This window comes from Cheilinus undulatus, linkage group 22 (genome assembly GCF_018320785.1).
Source record: "Cheilinus undulatus linkage group 22, ASM1832078v1, whole genome shotgun sequence".
Classification (NCBI taxonomy): Eukaryota; Metazoa; Chordata; class Actinopteri; order Labriformes; family Labridae; genus Cheilinus; species Cheilinus undulatus.
Genome location: NC_054886.1, coordinates 31205885 through 31224756, shown reverse-complemented (window position 1 = coordinate 31224756; position 18872 = coordinate 31205885). Strand labels below are relative to the sequence as shown.

Genomic DNA, 18872 nt, shown 5'->3' with positions numbered 1-18872 from the left:
AGGAGGCTGGGTGGAGGAAGTGAAGCTTAATGCTATTAAGGAGGAGGCTGGGGTGGAGGAGGTGAAGCTTTATGCTATAAAGGAGGAGGCTGGGGTGGAGGAGGTGAAGCTTAATGCTGTTAAGGAGGAGGCTGGGGTGGAGGGGGTTAAGTGTTATGCTATGAAGGAGGAGGCTGGGGTGGAGGAGGTGAAGCTTAATGCTGTAAAGGAGGAGGCTGGGGTGGAGGGGGTTAAGTTTTATGCTATGAAGGAGGAGGCTGGGGTGGAGGAGGTGAAGCTTTATGCTGTAAAGGAGGAGGCTGGGGTGGAGGGGGTTAAGCTTTATGCTATAAAGGAGGAGGCTGGGGTGGAGGAGGTAAAGCTTTGCCAGCAGCAGCAGCATGGTGCAGTAGCATTAATGCAAGCGGTGATTAATGAGAATAAGTGCTAGTGGTAATTAGACTCATTTGGATGTTAGCTGATGACTGCTGGGCGTTTGACTACAGTGTCCTCCATGAGTTAATGCTAGACTTTATTTATAGCAGCCAAATGTCAACTCAGGACAAAAAATGTGTATTTTACTATAAGCAGCCTTTTTGATTCTTTGTTCTTTTGCGTAGGTCACCATCCCCAGACCACACCAGATACGTTGTGACTGTGTAGAGTGTGTATCCAGTTCAGAGGTAGGTGGTCCATTTACAGGAAAAGTACCGTTTGTCTTGGTTTGCAGAAACCTCTAATTTCTCTGCGGCTCTCTTTCTAGGTCGACAGTCTTCGGCATTCACGCTCTCGACTCAACATCTACAAGGCTCTGGCCTCACCCTCCCTCATCGCGTTGTCCAGTGAAGACCCCATCCTCACGGCCTTCAGACTGGGCTGGGAACTCAAAGAGCTCAGCAAGGTTTGGACATGCCCACGCCTTCAGAGTTTGTGTTCATAGTTATGTTGTTGCAGGTACATTAGTTCTCTTGTAGAAGTTACGGAAGGTTTAAAATATCCTAATGTACAATTAGTTAGACATCAGTGGAAAAATCCTTTTCAAATGGAACATCTCAGCAGGATCTCAAAGGCAATAGATGCATGCTTGCATGATTATTTCCCTTTGTTTTAGGTGGCCAGTCAAGCTTTTGCAGATGACACTTGACACATTTTTGGTGCTAGCCAGATATTGGTGATAGCTGGAAGTTAATGGTATGGCCATTGTTTAGACCCATGAAAAATCCTCAGACAGTTTCCTACCTGCCTTGAAGCCCTTACTACCGTCCTTCTCAGGTGGAGAACGAGTTTCGTCAGGAGTACGAGGAGCTATCGCAGCAGTGCAAGCGGTTCGCCAAAGACCTTCTGGATCAGGCTAGGAGTTCTAGAGAGCTGGAGACCATCCTGAACCACAGAGACAACGACCAGAGCGAGGAGCTGGACCCCAGACAGTGCCACGATCTGGCCAAGCTCAAACTGGCTATCAAATACCACCAAAAAGAGGTAAGGATGCAACATGTTTAAGGACGGCCTTCAGACTGGGCCTTGTATTCATAGTGTTTCTCTGGAGAGGATGTTAATGGTGTAGTTCCTTTGAAAACTCTGTTCTTCAGATGATCTAACTGTGGTTTATTTGGACGCTGTTAAAGTTGGCGTTTTGAATACAGAAGGTTCTTCAGCTTGCAGAAGCAATGTTGCTTTCGTGCCTTGAAATCTTCATGAATGCATGGTCCGAGGAGGTTTTGGCTTGGCCTGTGGGCCTCTGCATGATTCTGACTGTACTCAAAGTGCTGCTGTGTCAAGGTTGGTTATCAAATATTAACAGCTAAAGATCTGGACATTCAGTGGTTGAACACAGCTGCACTTTTAAGAGGAAAATGCTGCTTTAGTTTTGTTTCTTCAGATATGGAAGACTGGTTTTTGTTATTTCTTTTGTTGGTTGTGTGGGTAGGAATAGGCTGAGCCAATCAGAGGCAGAGTAGGGTCGGTCATACTTAGCCTTTATCTGAGATATCTAGAGGAGTTAAAGGAGCTGGTGGACCAACTTTCTATCAGCTGGTTGCCCTCATCTTGATTTTAGAAGGATCTTGACTACCTAAAATCAAGCAGCATAAATTGAGTGTAAATGTGCAAAAACAAGATTTCTTTCAGGCATACTAAATGTGCAAGAGCAGTCTAAGACAAGCTGTTTGTCCACAACTGGATGGGTTGCCTAAAGAATTTAAGACTTACACTCCTGAGACCCAAGCTGTTGTTTTGAAAGCATTTTTAGTGCTTTTATTTTTTAGTACTTATTTGTGATAATTAGGACCTGTTAAGTTTAGAAGGTCATCCTCATCTTTGAACAGGGATTCATTTTGATGGCCAATATCAACAAAAATTCCCTAAAATTTCAGAGAAACTACCTAAAATTTCTGCAAGAAATTCTTCAACATTTTTTGAGCATCCCCATAAAAAGTACTCCAATATTTCTTCAAATATTCCTCGAATGTTTCAGTGAAACTTGATAATAAAAGCCTACATTTTGTCGAAATTTCTCAAAAAATTCAATTTAAATCCCTGAAAAATTAAAAACAAGGGAATTCCCCAAAATATAAATGCAAATTCCCCCAAACATCCTAACAAATATCTTGAAATACAAGCCACCTCCAAATTCCCAATCAAATTCCCAACATCAAAAAGTATATTCCCCAGGTGAATACCTGAAAGTTTTCAAAAAATGTAAATAAAATTTCCAAAAATTACAAATTTCCCACATCTACACAAAAATGCCACAAATTTTACCCCAAAAATCCCCCTGAACACCCTAAAAAACAAATCCTTATTTTTCATGCAAATAATCAAAAGTTTTTCAGTAAATTCCCCCCCAAAACATCCATTAAAACCCTCCAGCATTTACAAACCTATCCCTAAATTTACATGAAAACACTTAGACATTTCTAAGATATATTCCCAAAGGAAATCGTCCCACCAAAAAATTCACATTAAATTCCCAAAAGCTACAAAAACATTTCTCTAAATTGCAGAGAATGCTTGAAAATTTCCCCCCAAAATTCAAAGAATTCCTTTATGCAAATACTCAAAAATGTCATTGCAAATTTCCCCAAAAAACTCCAATGAAACTCTCTAAAATTTACAGACCTATCCCACAATTTCCCTGAAAACACTTGATAGTGTCAAAGATATATTACCAAAAATATTACACACATCCACACACCCAAAAAAAATTAACATACATTTCCCAAATTTGTAGAAAATTGCCCAAAATCCCAATTTTTTTCATGCAAATTGCACAGCAAGATCCCATTTAAAACCCCAAGAAAACTCTCAAACATTTACAACCCTAGAAATTTCCTTGATAGTGTCAAAGATATATTACCAAAAATATTAAATGCAATCCTGCCAAAATCATCAAATAAAATCCCTCCAATTTTTATTTCCCAAAATTGCAGAAATATACTTGAAAATTTACCCCAAAAATTCCCACAAACATCCAAAAAAATTAAAATTTTTTAATGCAAATTCTCAGAAATTTCCCTGCAAAGTCCTGTTAAAACTTCCAAGGAAAATGTCTGAAATTTTACAAACCTTACCCAAATTTTACATGAAAATACTGGAAACATTACAAAATTTAATCCCCCCAAAAATTGAAAAAAATCATAGAAAATTCCCAAAAGTTACAATTATATTAAGAACAATGCCTGAAAGTTCTCCCCACAAAATCAAATAATTCTTTCATGCAAATGCTTAAAATTTTCACTGCAAATTTCCCCAAAACCCTCCAATGAAACTCTCTAAAATTTACACACCTATCCCGAAATTTCCTTGAAAACACTTGGAAGTGTCCAAGTTATATTCCGCAAAATATCAAACAAACTTCAGCCAAAAAATACAAATAAAATACCTCCAAAATTCAAGTACATTTCCCAAATTTGCAGAAAAATGCCTGAAAATGTTCCTACAAAATTCTCACGAACATCCCAAAAAATCTAAATTTTCCATCAAATTCTTTGGAATTTTTTTTTGCGAATTCCCATCAAAACTTCCCAGGAAACTTTACAAACCTTCCACAAATTTCACAGCAACTTCTCCCGGTATTTCAAGCAAAATACTTGAACTTCAAAGGATGTTCCAGACAATTATCTCAAAAATTCTAACTGGGGCTAAATTGCTGAAACATATAGAAATGAAATATCTAGTCAGTGCAATATAAATATGTTGTGCAGCTTAGAATATACGCTGTTATAACATATACAACATGCAGAAGAATGCTGTAAAGTCTTTATTCAAATGGACCCTCCTGTCTGCCGTACTTCCCTCTGTCAAACACAGTCCTGCAGAGCAGCATCCCCCTGTCTTTGAGGAATTGAGGACTTAGTTGCTCTCCTTGTGGGACTTGTCAGAGGAGAGTGAGAATGTGAGAGGATGTAGGAAACAGAAACAGAAAGCAGAGGGAAGTGGAGTTAGCCGGCGAAGAGGGAGGATAAGTGTGGCGATAGAAAGCACAGGACTGAGTGAGATAATGAGCTGGAACAACTGTGAGCGGATACAAAGAGAGCAAACATGGAGAGGGAGATTTAATGGGATAGAACGAGAGGAGAATAGAAAGCTGCAGGGATCAAGCGGACACATGGGAGAGAGAGAGAGAGAGAGAGAGATGGAGATTTGATGGGATGAAGTTAGAGAAAAAGAGTCAGAAAACCCCCTCGGCGGCATCTCCTCGTCCACCTGTCTGTTCGCTGCTGTTTGTGCGACAGGAGGAACCTGCAGACAGATGTGAGAGGAGGAGAGGAGGATGACAGCAGCTGTGGGATGATGTATGTAGACGGACTGAGAGAGACAGGGAGATAAGAACAGGAGGTGAAGTGCTCTCTCCCTCCTGAGAAAGGCGGGCTGACACAGGTAGAGATCTGACGATGGGAGATGAAGAGGAGCGCAGGATGGACGGGTGACAAGATTCCTCCTGTGGGGGGGTTAGGAGTTTGCACCAAGTAGGGGTTTCTGTCGTTCACGTTAGGCTTTTAAACAGGAGAGTGGATTCTACTATAAGGAGCTTGGATATCTTACTTTATGACTGCTGGATCTCAAGATTTACAAAAAGTCGTTAGAGTGACCAGCATGGCCTGGGATGGAGTCTCACCCTCATTACATTTTTAGGCATGGAAAACATGTGTTTGTATTCCCAAAGTAGTACAAAGACATTATTATCTATATATTTATACAGTAGCAGCAAAAAGGCAGATTACAGGATTATGACAGCTTTATTTACCAAAAAAATAAGGTTTGATTTTAGAAAATTACAGGTGGAATTTCAATGTTTTTGCTTAAGATAGTTACAGATTTGTAGGTTAAACTATGGTTTAAAAATAAACTTTTATAATATGTAAAATTTTGGAGTAAAATATGTAGAAAAAATATGTAGTGGCATTCTACACAATAGCCAGTTTTTCTCTTTCCAACCAAGGGCAGCAACGGCCAGATTATCGTCTCATTTTAAAGATTATCTTGCCAGATTGTCCTGTGGTCCGTGGCGTTTAACGAGTGATGTTTCCTTCTCTCACTGACTGAGATGACAACTGGAACCACTTCGACTTGATACCATAAATATCAAACATGTTTGATATCTATGATCAGAAGTCAGCAACGACAGCTGAGCTAGCATTAGCACGATTGCTACACAGAACACAATGAGCCAATCGGGAGGCGAGCTGAGAGAATGAGGAAGTACAACAAACACCACCATGACATTGTTAGTAAACACAAAGTATACAGTTAGATGGATGTCAGACATCAAAGGGGCAACTTCCTGATTTTTGGTGACAACATGAGTGTTAATATAACATGTCCTGTAAAAATATTACATTCCAGCTGACAAGGAGAGGAGCTGGATGGACATTGCTACCCAAATGGATGTAGCAGGTAGCTAACAGCTAGCCACATTTAGCTTGTTTACTCTAAAGTCACGCTTGACTGTGTGGCGAGATTTGGAGGTTTAACCCCTGAGGTCGACATTGTTGTATATATCAAGAAGTAACAGGTTAATTAAAGTTAAAAAACTTTTAAACCATAAATCATATCCACTTACTTTTTTTGTCCTGTTGTAGCCTGCTGTTGTGCCTTTCTAATGATGCTATCCATGCTTTTGTAGCCCTTAAGGAAGTGTTTCTTGGAAGCCTGGAACTTGGGTGACTTTCCAGGGAATTTGAAGATTAAATCCAGAACTTTAACTCCAATATTGAACATTTCTTACTTATTTTTTAATCTTTTTTGATCATTTCTGACGCTAGCTTAGCATTAGCCACCATATTGCTTTCCAACAATGCTTTTAAGCCTTTTAAGACAGTAAGTCCAGGCGAGACATAATGGTTAAAATAGCTTCGGGCTTGAAGGTTTGAGAATGGACACTCTGGTTGTTGGTGAATAAACCTGTTAGTGTGTGTTGTGTTTGTCATCTTGTTGCTCACCTCACATGAGAGCAAATTGTAAAACGCCATTTTTTTTTTTTTTTTTTTTTTTTTTTTTTTGTTCATGTTTCAGGTCTCTCACATTTTCAAAATTATGTACAATTTTAGAAATGTTTTGTTTGTGCCAGCCAACAGGAAGTTAAAGCAACATATGTGAAATACCAGCACAAGGTGTCACAGTAAATATCAAAATAGATAAAACTGAAAAAAGTATAAAAACTAAGATTTAAATATGTAAAAGCTCTTGCTAGGTATGCATTGATGGTATGGTTGCAAGGTGTGTGAAGGGTGCAAGAATGCTGACTAGACATGACCAAAAGTATAAATATTAGTAAGGATGTGGGTAGATTTAGATGAGGTAGATAGCATAAATAAGATATACTTATGTTAACTAGTGCAAATATGCATGTAAGGATTCCAGCAGAGGAAATAAGAAAATAAATGTTCACAGCTTACATGTAGAGCTCACTCTGATTGAGCAGCATTACTCCTGGAGGATCCTGGTGCATTGTTGGGTTGATGTTACACTTCTGTCCCTGAAAGATGGCATTTGTACCATGCCTTATTTATTGTTTCTGATGTTGTGGGAATGTTGTTAAAGATAGCCTCCATCAATGGATTATATACAGCGTCCATTGTTCTTTATGTTCAGGTTTATAGAGTCAGCTGGATTTAACTCTATTGTGCCCTAAAATCAGCCATTTAAAAACCAGCCAACATACACGCTCCATTCCTAAAGGGAATGAGACGTTCTGATTGGTTTGATTCATGTTTTTCATTTAAAATCAAGCCCTGTAATTCAAACTGACTTTGCACTAGAGATGTGCACTTTGAAGATGACCACATACTTAGCACGTGAGCTATTGTAAAAGAAGTTGCAGGGACCGACTGAGTTATTGATAAATCCAGAGAGTAAATGGCTTTTCTCTCCTCTGGAGCCACGGTTAAGTACCAACAGATAAAATGACAGTGTGATGATTAAACGGCAGATGAAAGATTTAGAAGGATGGATGGATGTAAAGACATAAAACAGCTTTTTTTATCAGGCGTGAGCGGTGGTGTGGAGATTTAGGGCCAGCTTTATGTCTGAGGTGGACAAAGGTGACGGAGGAGGAGAGACCGAGGGATAAATGGAGCGATAGCTGGCGTTGCTGATGGGTAGTTGTGTTGAAGAGAGGGAGGAGGAGAGCTAACTTGTCCTTGTGCGGCAGAGACTGAGGTGGTGATTTAGAACATAATGCTGGCTTAGTAAAGAGCCAGAGATGACTGGAGAAATTAGCATATAAATTGAGAAGTTAAAGAAAGCTTTAAATAGATAATTCAATGTGAAGCTTGAACATCATCTCAGTATCGACTCAAACGTTTTCTATTAATGTTCACAGCTGGTGAGCGGTGAGTAACGGGGACAGCGCTGCTCTGACGGCTTAGATACACGCTATATACCTGTGACGTGTTACATATGTGTACAACGATTTCTTATAGACTCTACTTAGCAGGTAGAATGCATTTTACATAAATACATGTTTAGTTTCTCAGCAGTTATGGATAAGAATCAAATCTGTCTCTGAGATTTCCTGGAGAGGTACAGGGTGATGATCAGGTCAATTTATGCTCCTATAAATCTGATGGTCTGTATGCTGCAGACCAGGTTTGGAAAAAATTCTGTCTCTGTCATCAATAATCCAGAAGCAGCATTTCCTAGTACCAAGGCCAGCTATAAGGAGGGATAAAGGAGAGCTTTCTGGGGCCCAGCCACATGGGGGGCCATGAGGAGATCAGCAAAATCCTGGTCTGTAGTAGAGTTAACCCGTGATAGCCAGATTAAATATTTAAATAATAGTAGCACTTATCAAAGCAAAAAAGAAATGAATTGTATTCATGCCATAAGATAGTCTGTTTCAAAATGCAAACCCCCGTCTCTAAAAAGGATTACTTTTTTGGGTAATGTAAAAAACATGGATAGACCCATTGAAATAAATGGAAATTTATTCTAGACTTCAAACTGTTCAGCCATTATGTGGCCAAATGTAAAGATGATGGAGTTAGAGGGGGTTAAAGGGGTTAAAAAGTGGTTAAAAAGAGGCAAAGAGGAGCAAAAATGGGTTAACAAGGGAAAATAAGGACAAATGGTGCCAAAAATGGGCTTAAAGTGGTCATGAAAAAATGTCATGAAAATATCCAGAAACAGTAGTGAAAGGGTCTAGAGAGTGGTCAAAGTGGGCTAAGAGCGGCAGTGAGGGGCAAACAGTATCAAAAATGGATTAAGACTAGCAAAAATCTTACAAAAGAGGCTGAAAAAAGTAGCTAAGAGGGGTTAAAGAGGGGTCAATAGGACGCAAAGTTGCCAAAAAATCGGTTAAAAGTGTCACAAAGAATCAAAAATCTGTTACGAGAGCCAAAAAGAAAATACAATACAATAAAAATAAAATAAAAAGACAAAACTCTTGTGAAATAGACTTTAATCTCAATGGTTCATTATATGGTTATATAAAATACAATACAATATATAAAATAAAATAAAATAAAAATAAAATAAAATAGAATAAAATAAAATAATTAAACAAAATAAAGTAAAATGAAATAAAATAATAATTAAATAAAATAAAATAACAAAACTCTTGTGAAACAGATTTTAATCTTGATGGGTATTTATCTGGTTAAATAAAATAAAATAAAATAATAATAATAAAATAAAATAATAAAATAAAAAAACAAAATAAAATGAAATAAAATAAAATAAAAGAATCAAGTATTGAAAATGGCTCAAGGGTGCCAAATATTTACTAAAGAGTCTGAAAAAGTAGGGCATAAAGAGGCAATATTGTAATTAAAGGTCCAGACATGTTAAAAAACGGACTAAGAGAGGCAAAACTGTTGCCAAAATGCTTTGATTAAGGAGCAAAAAATGGGTTTAAAAAGGAAAAATTGGAAAAGGTGGCAAAGATGGCTTTAAAGAGGCAAAAGGGGCAACAAGTATTAAAGATGGGTTAAGGGTGATAAAAAAAATGTTGTCAAAATGTAAGCATAAAGTAGTGAAAAGTGGTTATAGAGCTGTACAAACAAGCTGGCAAAAACAAACAACAAAAAAAAAGAGTTAAAAGGGGCGAGAACTACCAGTAAAGGGTTAAGAGTGGCAGAAATGTTGCAGGGGTCCAGTGGCCAGGCTAGATAAGGAAGTGAAAAAGGGTTGAAAGAGTGGTGACGAGGGGTGAACAGTGGCAAAAAGTGAATTAAAGGAGCAAAAGTATCAAAAACGAGTTAAGAATGGCAAAAATGTTGCAAATTAGTCTGATAAGTTAGTCAAAAATGGTTAATGAGTGGCAAAGATGGGTTTAAAGCTGCAAAAGAGGTAATGAGTATCAGCAATGGGTTAATAATGGCAAAATTGTTAAAAGTGTCCAGATAAAGAAATGAAAAGGGCTGAAGGTCAGGAAAAAGACGTTAACGCAGACAAAAATGGGTTAAAAGGGGCAAAAATGAGCAAAACTCGGTTTAATGTGTTGAAAAAAGTGTTGAAAATAAAGGCCAAAAAAGTAGCGAAAAAAAAGTTAGGGATTGGTAAAAAGGGGCAAGAATGGGTTACAAGAGGCAAAAATGGGGGAAAAAATAGTGAAAGGGTTAAAGAATGGAAATGTGGGGCAAAAAAGCGGCATAAATGGGTTACAAGTGGCAAAAATATTCAAAAAATCACAGGACAAAGAAGTGAAAAGTGGCATTTTTGATACAAAAAGTATCAAAAATGGGTTAAGAGTGGCAAAAATGTTACAGAAGTGGACCAAAAAATTATTAGAAATCAGTTAAAAAACAGGCAAAAATGTGAAAATAGTAGGGGGAAATGGTTCAAAGAGGGACAATGTGGTGTAGATGGGTGAAACAGTGGTGAAAAGAGGTTGAAAAGTGACACCAATAAATAATTTCAACATCAGGTCCCATTTCTAGTTTAACACACTTTTCAGCTCTTAATTAAAGTAAATGATAGCAAGGATGCGAGCAGCAGCGCTACTGATCCAACACACATGCATTAACATCATTACTGAATGATATCTGGAGAGGGCCAATCACTGTGTTTTCAGTGGTCCAGCCTGTCTAGTAGCTTTATTACATCTGGTGAAGCAGACTTAAAGTCAGTAAACATGGTCACTAGCAGAGAGCAGCTACAGATGTAAATATTCAGCACAGCATTCTCTAAAATGCTGCAGAAAGTTTAGTCTTATCCAAACAAACAGTGATAACGCCTTATTATCCTCAGTGTTCTGGTCCTCTGAAAGAACCCCTCTAATTAAATACCCATCATACAATCTGACTTACTCCTCGCCTTTCTGCTGCTCTGCCGTCAGCGGCGATCTCAGTCCTCCCCACCTTGCTGGGAGGTATAATTGGCTGCAAGCTCGAGCAGAAAAGTCCTGTGAGGGAGACTCACACAGAGAGTCTTATTTCTGCAAACATCCTGTGGCGATGTGGAGACCGCGGAAGCCACTTTCCGTCTTAAAATAAGACATTCTCTCAAATTTAGACTGGAGGGGAGACGGAGGAAATAAGAGGGGAGAAGAGAAGGTGTAAGGAGGTGGAAAACAAGACAGAAAGACGCAGTGAGGAAGAGAGAGCTGTCAGCAGATAATAAGACTCAGGTTGTTGGAAAGAGAGAGGAGGAAGGTTGGAGAAACAGACACTAGAGGCTAAAATACTTCATGTTTGCTTTACTGCTAGTTTTACCCAGTGAAATGTATGCTTTGTAATGATGTTACCTAGGGAAAAATACACATTTGTTTTGAATGATAAGGCCTGCATATTGTCTGAATGTTTTATCACCAACAGCTTTCAGTGTAGTCGTTGTTACACTGCAGACTCAGCAGATTAGTTGTTTATTATGTCCCTTTATGTGAAGACTTGCCTGTGAAGAATAGATGAGAACCAAAGTCTCTGGCATCTATCAGTCTGGAAGGGTTACAATGAAATTTCTAAAGCTTTGGAACTCCAACCAACCACATTGAGAGCCATTATCCACAAATGGGGAAGACTTGGAACAGTGGAGAACCTTTCCTGGAGTGGCCATTCAACCAAAGATATTCCAAGAGTGCATCGATAATTCCTCCAGGACTCATCCAGAGCAACATCCAAAGACCTGTTGACTGTGCTCTGTTGGCAACTTTTGATAAGTGGGTGGAAGTGGCAAGGAGCAAGGAGCTTTCCCTTGCTCCGTGCCACTTCCACCCATTTTTCAAAAATTGCCAACAATTGCCAACTTTTTGGCAAAAATGGAGGTAAAAAGGCCTGAACATCCACCTCTTCACCAACCTTCAGTTCACTGCATTTGATGATGACATGATAACTGCCAAAATTTCTAGACACTGCCTTTGAAAATGGCGCCATAAAAGCACATAAAACATTCCATCCATTTCTTGTGATGATGTCAAAAAGTTTGTAAAACATTTAGTCCACTGCCTCTGATGATGATGTCATTAAAGCTTATAAACATTCTGTGCACTGCCTTTGATGATGTCATCAGAGCTGATGAAACATTCTGTCCACTGCCTCTGATGATGATGTCATCAGAGCTGATAGAACATTCTGTCCACTGCCTCTGATGATGATGTCATCAGAGCTGATAGAACATTCTGTCCACTGCCTCTGATGATGATGTCATCAGAGCTGATGAAACATTCTGTCCACTGCCTCTGATGATGATGTCATCAGAGCTGATGAAACATTCTGTCCACTGCCTCTGATGATGATGTCATCAGAGCTGATGAAACATTCTGTCCACTGCCTCTGATGATGATGTCATCAGAGCTGATGAAACATTCTGTCCACTGCCTCTGATGATGATGTCATCAGAGCTGATGAAACATTCTGTCCACTGCCTTTGACAATTATGTCATATAAGCTTATTAACATTCCATTGGTTCCTTTAAGGACCTTTAGATCTTGTTTTTGGTTCTTTTCTGACCTCCTGAATGAGTCACTGATTTGCTCTCAAAATAATTTTGGTAGGCAGGCCACTCCTGCAAAGGTTCACCACTGTCCCAAGTTTTCACTATTTGTGGTCAATGTCTCTCACTGGAGTCTCAAAGCTGGTAAAATGGCTTTGTACCCCTTTACAGACTGATATATATCATGTATTTATTTCTTATCCATTCCTGAATTTCTTGATTATGGCAAGTGTTGCTTCTTGAGTTAACATTTTGTATTTATTGGGTTATCTTTGTCTAATCTAATCTTTGGATCCACTGACAGCATAAAACCTTTGGATCTGTTCATGATGTAATACAAACACTAGCTGTGTAGTCAGACCTTGTGTTTGCCTTGTTTCGCCTACAAATCTCTAAATCCATTCTGCTTTATCAACTCCAGGACGGTTTTAAAGTCTTCAGACGGCAGATGTCTCAGTGAATTTAAATCTTGTTTGGCAGTTTTGTCTCACATCAGATTCGGTGCCAACAGAAGTGACTGAATGACAGAAACAGACGCTGAGAGAAAAACTGAAAGACGAACAGAGACTGAGGAGGAGAGAGAGGGAGAGAGATGTCAGCTAACATGTTTTTAAGTCTTTGTTAATTAAATATGAAAAATGAGAGAATGTGCTCTCATTCAGGGTGTCCTATTTAGGAAATTTCTCAAATATGTCCTCCTTTTGTAGCTCTCACTTCTCATTTCATCCACCTTTCCTTTCCTCTTGTGTCCTTCTCTCTCCTCTTGTTTGCCTTTTCCTTGTGTCCTCTCTCTTTTTGCTTCCTTTTTTCATGTCTCCCTGTCTCCTAGTTGACCTTCTCTACCTCTCCTCGCTTGTATTCTTCTCTCCTCGTTTTTATCCCTTTCCTTCTCTCTTTTTGTTCACTCCTTGTCTTTAATTTTCTCCTGTCTCCTCTCTGGTCTCCTCTCTAGTCATCTCCTCCCCCTCCTTTATCGATGTTGTCATGATTATTGATCCAGCCTCTCCTCTGATGAACTGAACAGAAAACGACAGAGAGAGAGAGAGAGAGAGACAGGAGAGGGAGACGAGTGAGTCGACTCTTTGAAATGTGAGCTGTTACGTAACCCCAAAGTTACTTTCGGTTTCAACTCACTGCCTCCAACTTAATGGGTAAAACGCACGCGTGCACGCACGGGCCACAGGTTACCCATCATGCTGAGCGGCTCCCAGCCCAGAAATAAGCTCTGTGATTGGCCGTTTAACACAGCGGATGTAATGAAGTGTGTCCAGCTGGCTGTCAGGGAGGTGTGGGGAAAGTGGCAGACAGCCTTCACAACACCTCTGCAGTGCATTCTGGGTAAAAACGGATAAATAAGCGGAACAGGAGAAAGTGAGAACAGGTGGAAGAGGAGACGAAGACGAGGTGTGGAAGGAGAAAGAGGGAGTCGGGGATAAAGCAAGATAAAGCTGATGCACGCCAGGGGTCTTTGACTCGGACGTGATCGTGTCACATGATGGACTACTGGCTGATGATCTGGTCTAGGATCAGCAAGGTGTCGTGCTGTATCAGAAGATCTGGTCTAGGATCAGTAAGGTGTCATGCTGTATCAGAAGATCTGGTCTAGGATCAGTTGTCAAGTGATTACAGAGAAGTAACATCAATATAGAGTGCAAGGGCTTTCTCAGGACAAATTTATCTCCTAATTCATGACTGCCTGGCTAATACCACAGTATGGCAATACTATTAGGATTATTTTTTAATTATGTGATTAAAACTACTACACCACTGTGATAAAAAAAGAGCAGAAATGATTAATTAATTAAGCAGGTGTTTAAAAATAAAGGAAAATACACAAGGAGGAATGTCAGTGAATCTGTGGCACTTTCTCTGGTAGTGGGCAAGTGCCAAAGTGGGCACTTTGTCATTTGGAGGTCAATCCAGAAGGCACCTCATCACGTTTATCCACCAAAAGGTAACTAGACAAGTACTGTGTAGAACTTTGTCCAGTTGGAGGGGTCCGAATAGGGCATTTCGTAAAACTTTGACAACTAAGGGGGCACCATATCAAATTCTGTTCATCTGAAAGTTTGACCAGAGGGCACATGGTTTAACATGTCCCTTTGGAGGGCACCCAGAAGGCACCTCGTCCCATTTATCCACCATAAAGGTATCTAGACCGGCACTTAGTGGAATTTTGCCCATTTGGAGGGGTCCAAAGGGGGCACTTTGCCAAGTTTTTGAGACCAAAGTGGGCGCTTTGTCAAATGTGGCCATTTGGAGGGCATCCTAGAAGGCACCTCATCACATTTTTCCACCATAAAGGCATCTAAAAGAACACTTTTGCAACAAAATGACAATGCTTTGGTGAGGTTACTTTTAAGAAACTATGCTACCCATCAGCTGTAAAGACTGAGTACAGTCAGAGTCCTGGCTGCAGGTTTAATTTTGTCAGATCTTTGCTTTTAGATTATTTTGAAACTACACCTCAAATTCCCCAAAAAGTGGAGGCGCTGCATAAAAAGTTAAATGTTTTTTCACAATAGAGCATGAACAGCATATATCAGATGTTGAGACTGAGACATTTTAACATTTTTATGAAAAAATCTGATGGCAGCATCAAAAAAGTAGGATTGGGGCAACAGAAGGCTGGAAAAGTAAGTGGTGCTAATTAAAAGCAGTCCGAGGAGCATTTTGCAACTAATTAGGTTAATTGGCATCAGGTCCGTAACATGACTGGTATAAAAGGAGCATTTTAGAGAGTCAGGGTTCCTCAGAAGTTAAGATGAGCAGAGGTTCACCAATCTGCATTTAAAAATGAGTGTAAAAATCATGGAACATTTTTTGAATAATGTTTCTCTGTTAGCTGCAATGATTTTGAATATAGACAATGTCTTTCTCAGGGAAGGCCTTGTATATTTCAGGAAGACAATGCTAAAACACATACCTCATCCATCACAACAGCCTGGCTTCACAGTCGAAGAGTCTGGGTGCTGAACTGGTCTGCCAGCAGACCGTTCACCAATAGAAAACATTTGGAGCATCATAACACAAAAATCTGGCAAAGACGACCTAGGGCTAGCCAGAATCCTAGACAAGACAAGAATGGGACAACATTCCTCTCCCAAAACTCCATAAACTTATCTCCTCACTTCCCAGATGTTTACAGACTGTTGTTACACAATAGCAAACATGACCCTGTCCCTACTTTTATGAGATGTGTTTCTGCCATGAAATTCAAATTTTTTTTTTTTCTGAAATGCTAAAATATCTCAGTTCCACCATCTGATATGTCGTTTTTGTTGTATTGTGAATAGAATCTTGGTTTATTTTTCATTTATTTTACACAGCAACCCAACTTTTTTGTAATTGTGGTTGTAGAATCAGAGAGAAAAATCACCTCCACTCATGTTTGCTTTGATTAAATGGACCGATCCTTGAACATGCTGCCATGTCTTCAATAATTAACACCATGATTTAACTGTGAGTGTCTGCACGGATCACTGAGGCTGATAAACACAGAGACCAGAGCAGGACGGTCTAAACGTGCTTTTATTGAGTGAAACTGAAACTCCTGAGCTGAACGTCTGCCCTGCTTTAATCTCACGCTCTCACAGGCTGCAGCACGGCTGCCTCGGGCTCTGATGCTCTAATGATCATCTGTTTGAAACCTGTGGCAGGTCCCAGGTGAGGTCAGGGATAAAATGATGACAGTGGCGTAATTGTGGCGCTGTCGATTCCCCTGCCACCGCCTGAGAACGATTCACAGACCACATAAATAAACAACAAATATTGACTCGGAGAAACAAATCTCAAAAGTGCTGCGTCTTTAGTAATGAGATCTGCATTTTCAACAATGGGGAATTCTCTCCCTTTACTCTGTCTTTAATGGGGCTTCTGCATGATGTTGCACTGCTGCAGAGCAAAGGTGCTTACCCACTAAATGAAGAGTATCCCTAGACATTGACCCCTTAGGTAAGAAGAATAATACACCTCTGAAAAATCTGTTTAAGCTATCATCGTTTTGTGGGACGTTACACGGTCCTGTAATGAATGGTACCTGCTACTGTTGCTGTATCCCATTCATGTTTTGTGCCGATTACTTGTGGTCGTGATTAGTTGGCATCAGCTGTTCAATCTTCCAAGCTTACCCCCATAATGAAGAGCCCTGTCCCCTACCTGATACCTTAGCATTGTGGCCCTACTAGACATTTCCAGGCTGAGGAAAGCCCAGTCGCTGTTTATCAGTCCATCGCCACTGTTTTATCTTGTTTTGAATTGAGGACTTTGGTCATTTATACCACATTCCATATGGTTTATTTACTAAATAGTACACACAACTTTGGTAACATGGACAGTGGCGTGCACAGACTTTTTCAAGGGCAGGGGTGAAAAGAAAAAAAGGGCACATACAGCGTGTTCTCGCCACTGAAGAGGGCACTAAGTTTCGTGTGTTTTCGAGGGCACTTTAGACATTTTTATATGTTCTACAAATGGCACATTATATAGCCTTAAAACAGACTAACTAGACAGACTACTCAAGTTAGTCTGTAGTTAGGATCAGCATCCACAACAACTGTGTAGATTCAATGTTGGACTGGCACAATATAGATCAGAAAAGGGCCCAACACGAAAGTCATTGCAACAGTAATGTTTCATAGTATTTCCTGGTCCTAATGGTTCTACTGGAGTTTAGTGTGTTTTCTTTGCCCAAGAGGGTATTTTAGTGTGTTTTGCCAACTTTGCCACTTTAGCATGCGTTTTGGCTCTCGAGGGCACTTTAGCATGCGTTTTGGCTCTCGAGGGCACTTTAGCGTGTGTTTTGGCTCCCAAGAGGGCACTTTAACACGCATTTAGGCTCCCAAGAGGGCACTTCAGCGCACGTTTTTCAACAATTGGGCCATGAGGGGGGTTGACTGCCCCCCCTGCACACCACTGCACATGGATGAATTTCAAATAGTGAGGGAGAAAAGCTGTTAAAAAGTGGCCTGAAATTGGCCTAATATTGACCTCCATACTCTTCCATTACCATAACACGAGTCTTAGTTTATCTGTAGTTGCATAAGTGGGACCCTCTCAGGTAGCTAACTGGGTTTCTTAAAACTGGTGTAAAGCTTATCCTGGTTTTTGATCCAGAGATTTGATGGATGCTTAAAAATTTGGATCAAAACTGGGATACTTAGGTTAGTTTAAAGCGCTCATCTTTTGCGGAGACTTGATCAAAGCACAGCCCAAAACTCTGGCTTTGTCGTGACCAGATTTTAGATTGCCTTGCCCAATCTCTGTTTGATTTCAGCTCAATCATGACCCACTCCTGGCCTGCTCTTAGCAGGATTGATTTACCTTAAATTGCACACAATCTTTGTTAAAACTCACCCAGATCACAACACAATACCAGCCTTTTCTTGGCCAGATTTCATCCTAAATCAAAACCATCCTATTTGAAACCTAGCCTAATGTTTATCAGTACCTCGCCAAATTTCAGTCCAGCTGCTACCTGATCTCGGCCCAATCTTAGCCTTCATATAAAGCTTAATCACAACCACTTCCTTTCCTAATCTTTGCCAGATTGTAGCCTGATTTTGGCGGCACTGCAGCCTAATCTTGATTCAAACTTGGTCCAGTTACAGCACAGCTCTGGCTCCAGATTGTTGCCTAATCACATGCCACTAAGCCAAATTTCCACCAGATTGTACTTTGACCTTCGCCTGATAATGATCCCATTTTGGCCCAATCATGAGCACTCCTTTGTGGTGCATTCTGGGTACTTCTGACCAGCAAGGATAACAGAAGAAAGTTTAAAAGAAAAAGGAAATGGAGTTAGGCAAATAAATTCTGCAGCACTATTGAGACAGTATGCTAATAAAGAAAGAAGTTAGTCATCATCAAAGAAAGGAGGCATATTTAGAGAGTAGGGGAGAGATGACAGTAGAGGACAAAATGAAAGCAGAGAGAACAAGCTGGTGCTAAATAATGAACCACAAATCAATGCTTCCTCACTGGGCTGCTGGCACTGTTAAGAGCTGTCTGACAGTATGTGTACCTGTGTCTGTTAATCCATCCAACACTGCTGACAGAGAGAGGAGGGGGAGTCTGGAGCCTCTCCAGATCAGCCCAAATTATTCCCTTTATGTTGGCGCTGATTAGAGAACGATTAGACCAGTCTTGCATGATCTAAAGTTGCTCAACAGTGTGAGGGTTCTGTTGCCATAGTGAAATTTTCAGGAAATGTCACAAAATGGCATAAGGAAGAACTGATTAGATTTTGGGAGTGATCCGGATCACCTTCTGGATCCAGGAATGTTTTAAAGGATTCTTCACTATTGGGGCTGATGGCAGAGGTCTGTGCTCTCCAAGTGCTTTTCTTGTTGCATTCTGTTTTCATTTATACTTTACACTGCGACCAAACTTTTCTGGAACTAGGGTTGCACCCAGTCATGGTACTATCATCTTTTACCAACTAACCCACTGATCACTGGGAAGTTCAAGGTGTTTTTGGAACATGTGAGAACTTCCCCAGTCTTTTCTTGCCCCGTCCCAACTT

The 18872-nt window shown here is 40.0% G+C and overlaps 1 protein-coding gene across 1 annotated transcript in view; it reads left to right on the top strand.

The window, feature by feature from the left end:
• The window catches only part of trpc5a (transient receptor potential cation channel, subfamily C, member 5a), a 99919-nt gene that overhangs the window by 16369 nt on the left and 64678 nt on the right, over nt 1–18872 (top strand). Inside the window, exons 5-7 of the mRNA XM_041779046.1 lie at nt 600–662; nt 743–880; nt 1252–1458. Of these exons, the coding sequence (XP_041634980.1) occupies nt 600–662; nt 743–880; nt 1252–1458 (408 nt within the window). The remainder of the gene's footprint in view (nt 1–599; nt 663–742; nt 881–1251; nt 1459–18872) is intronic.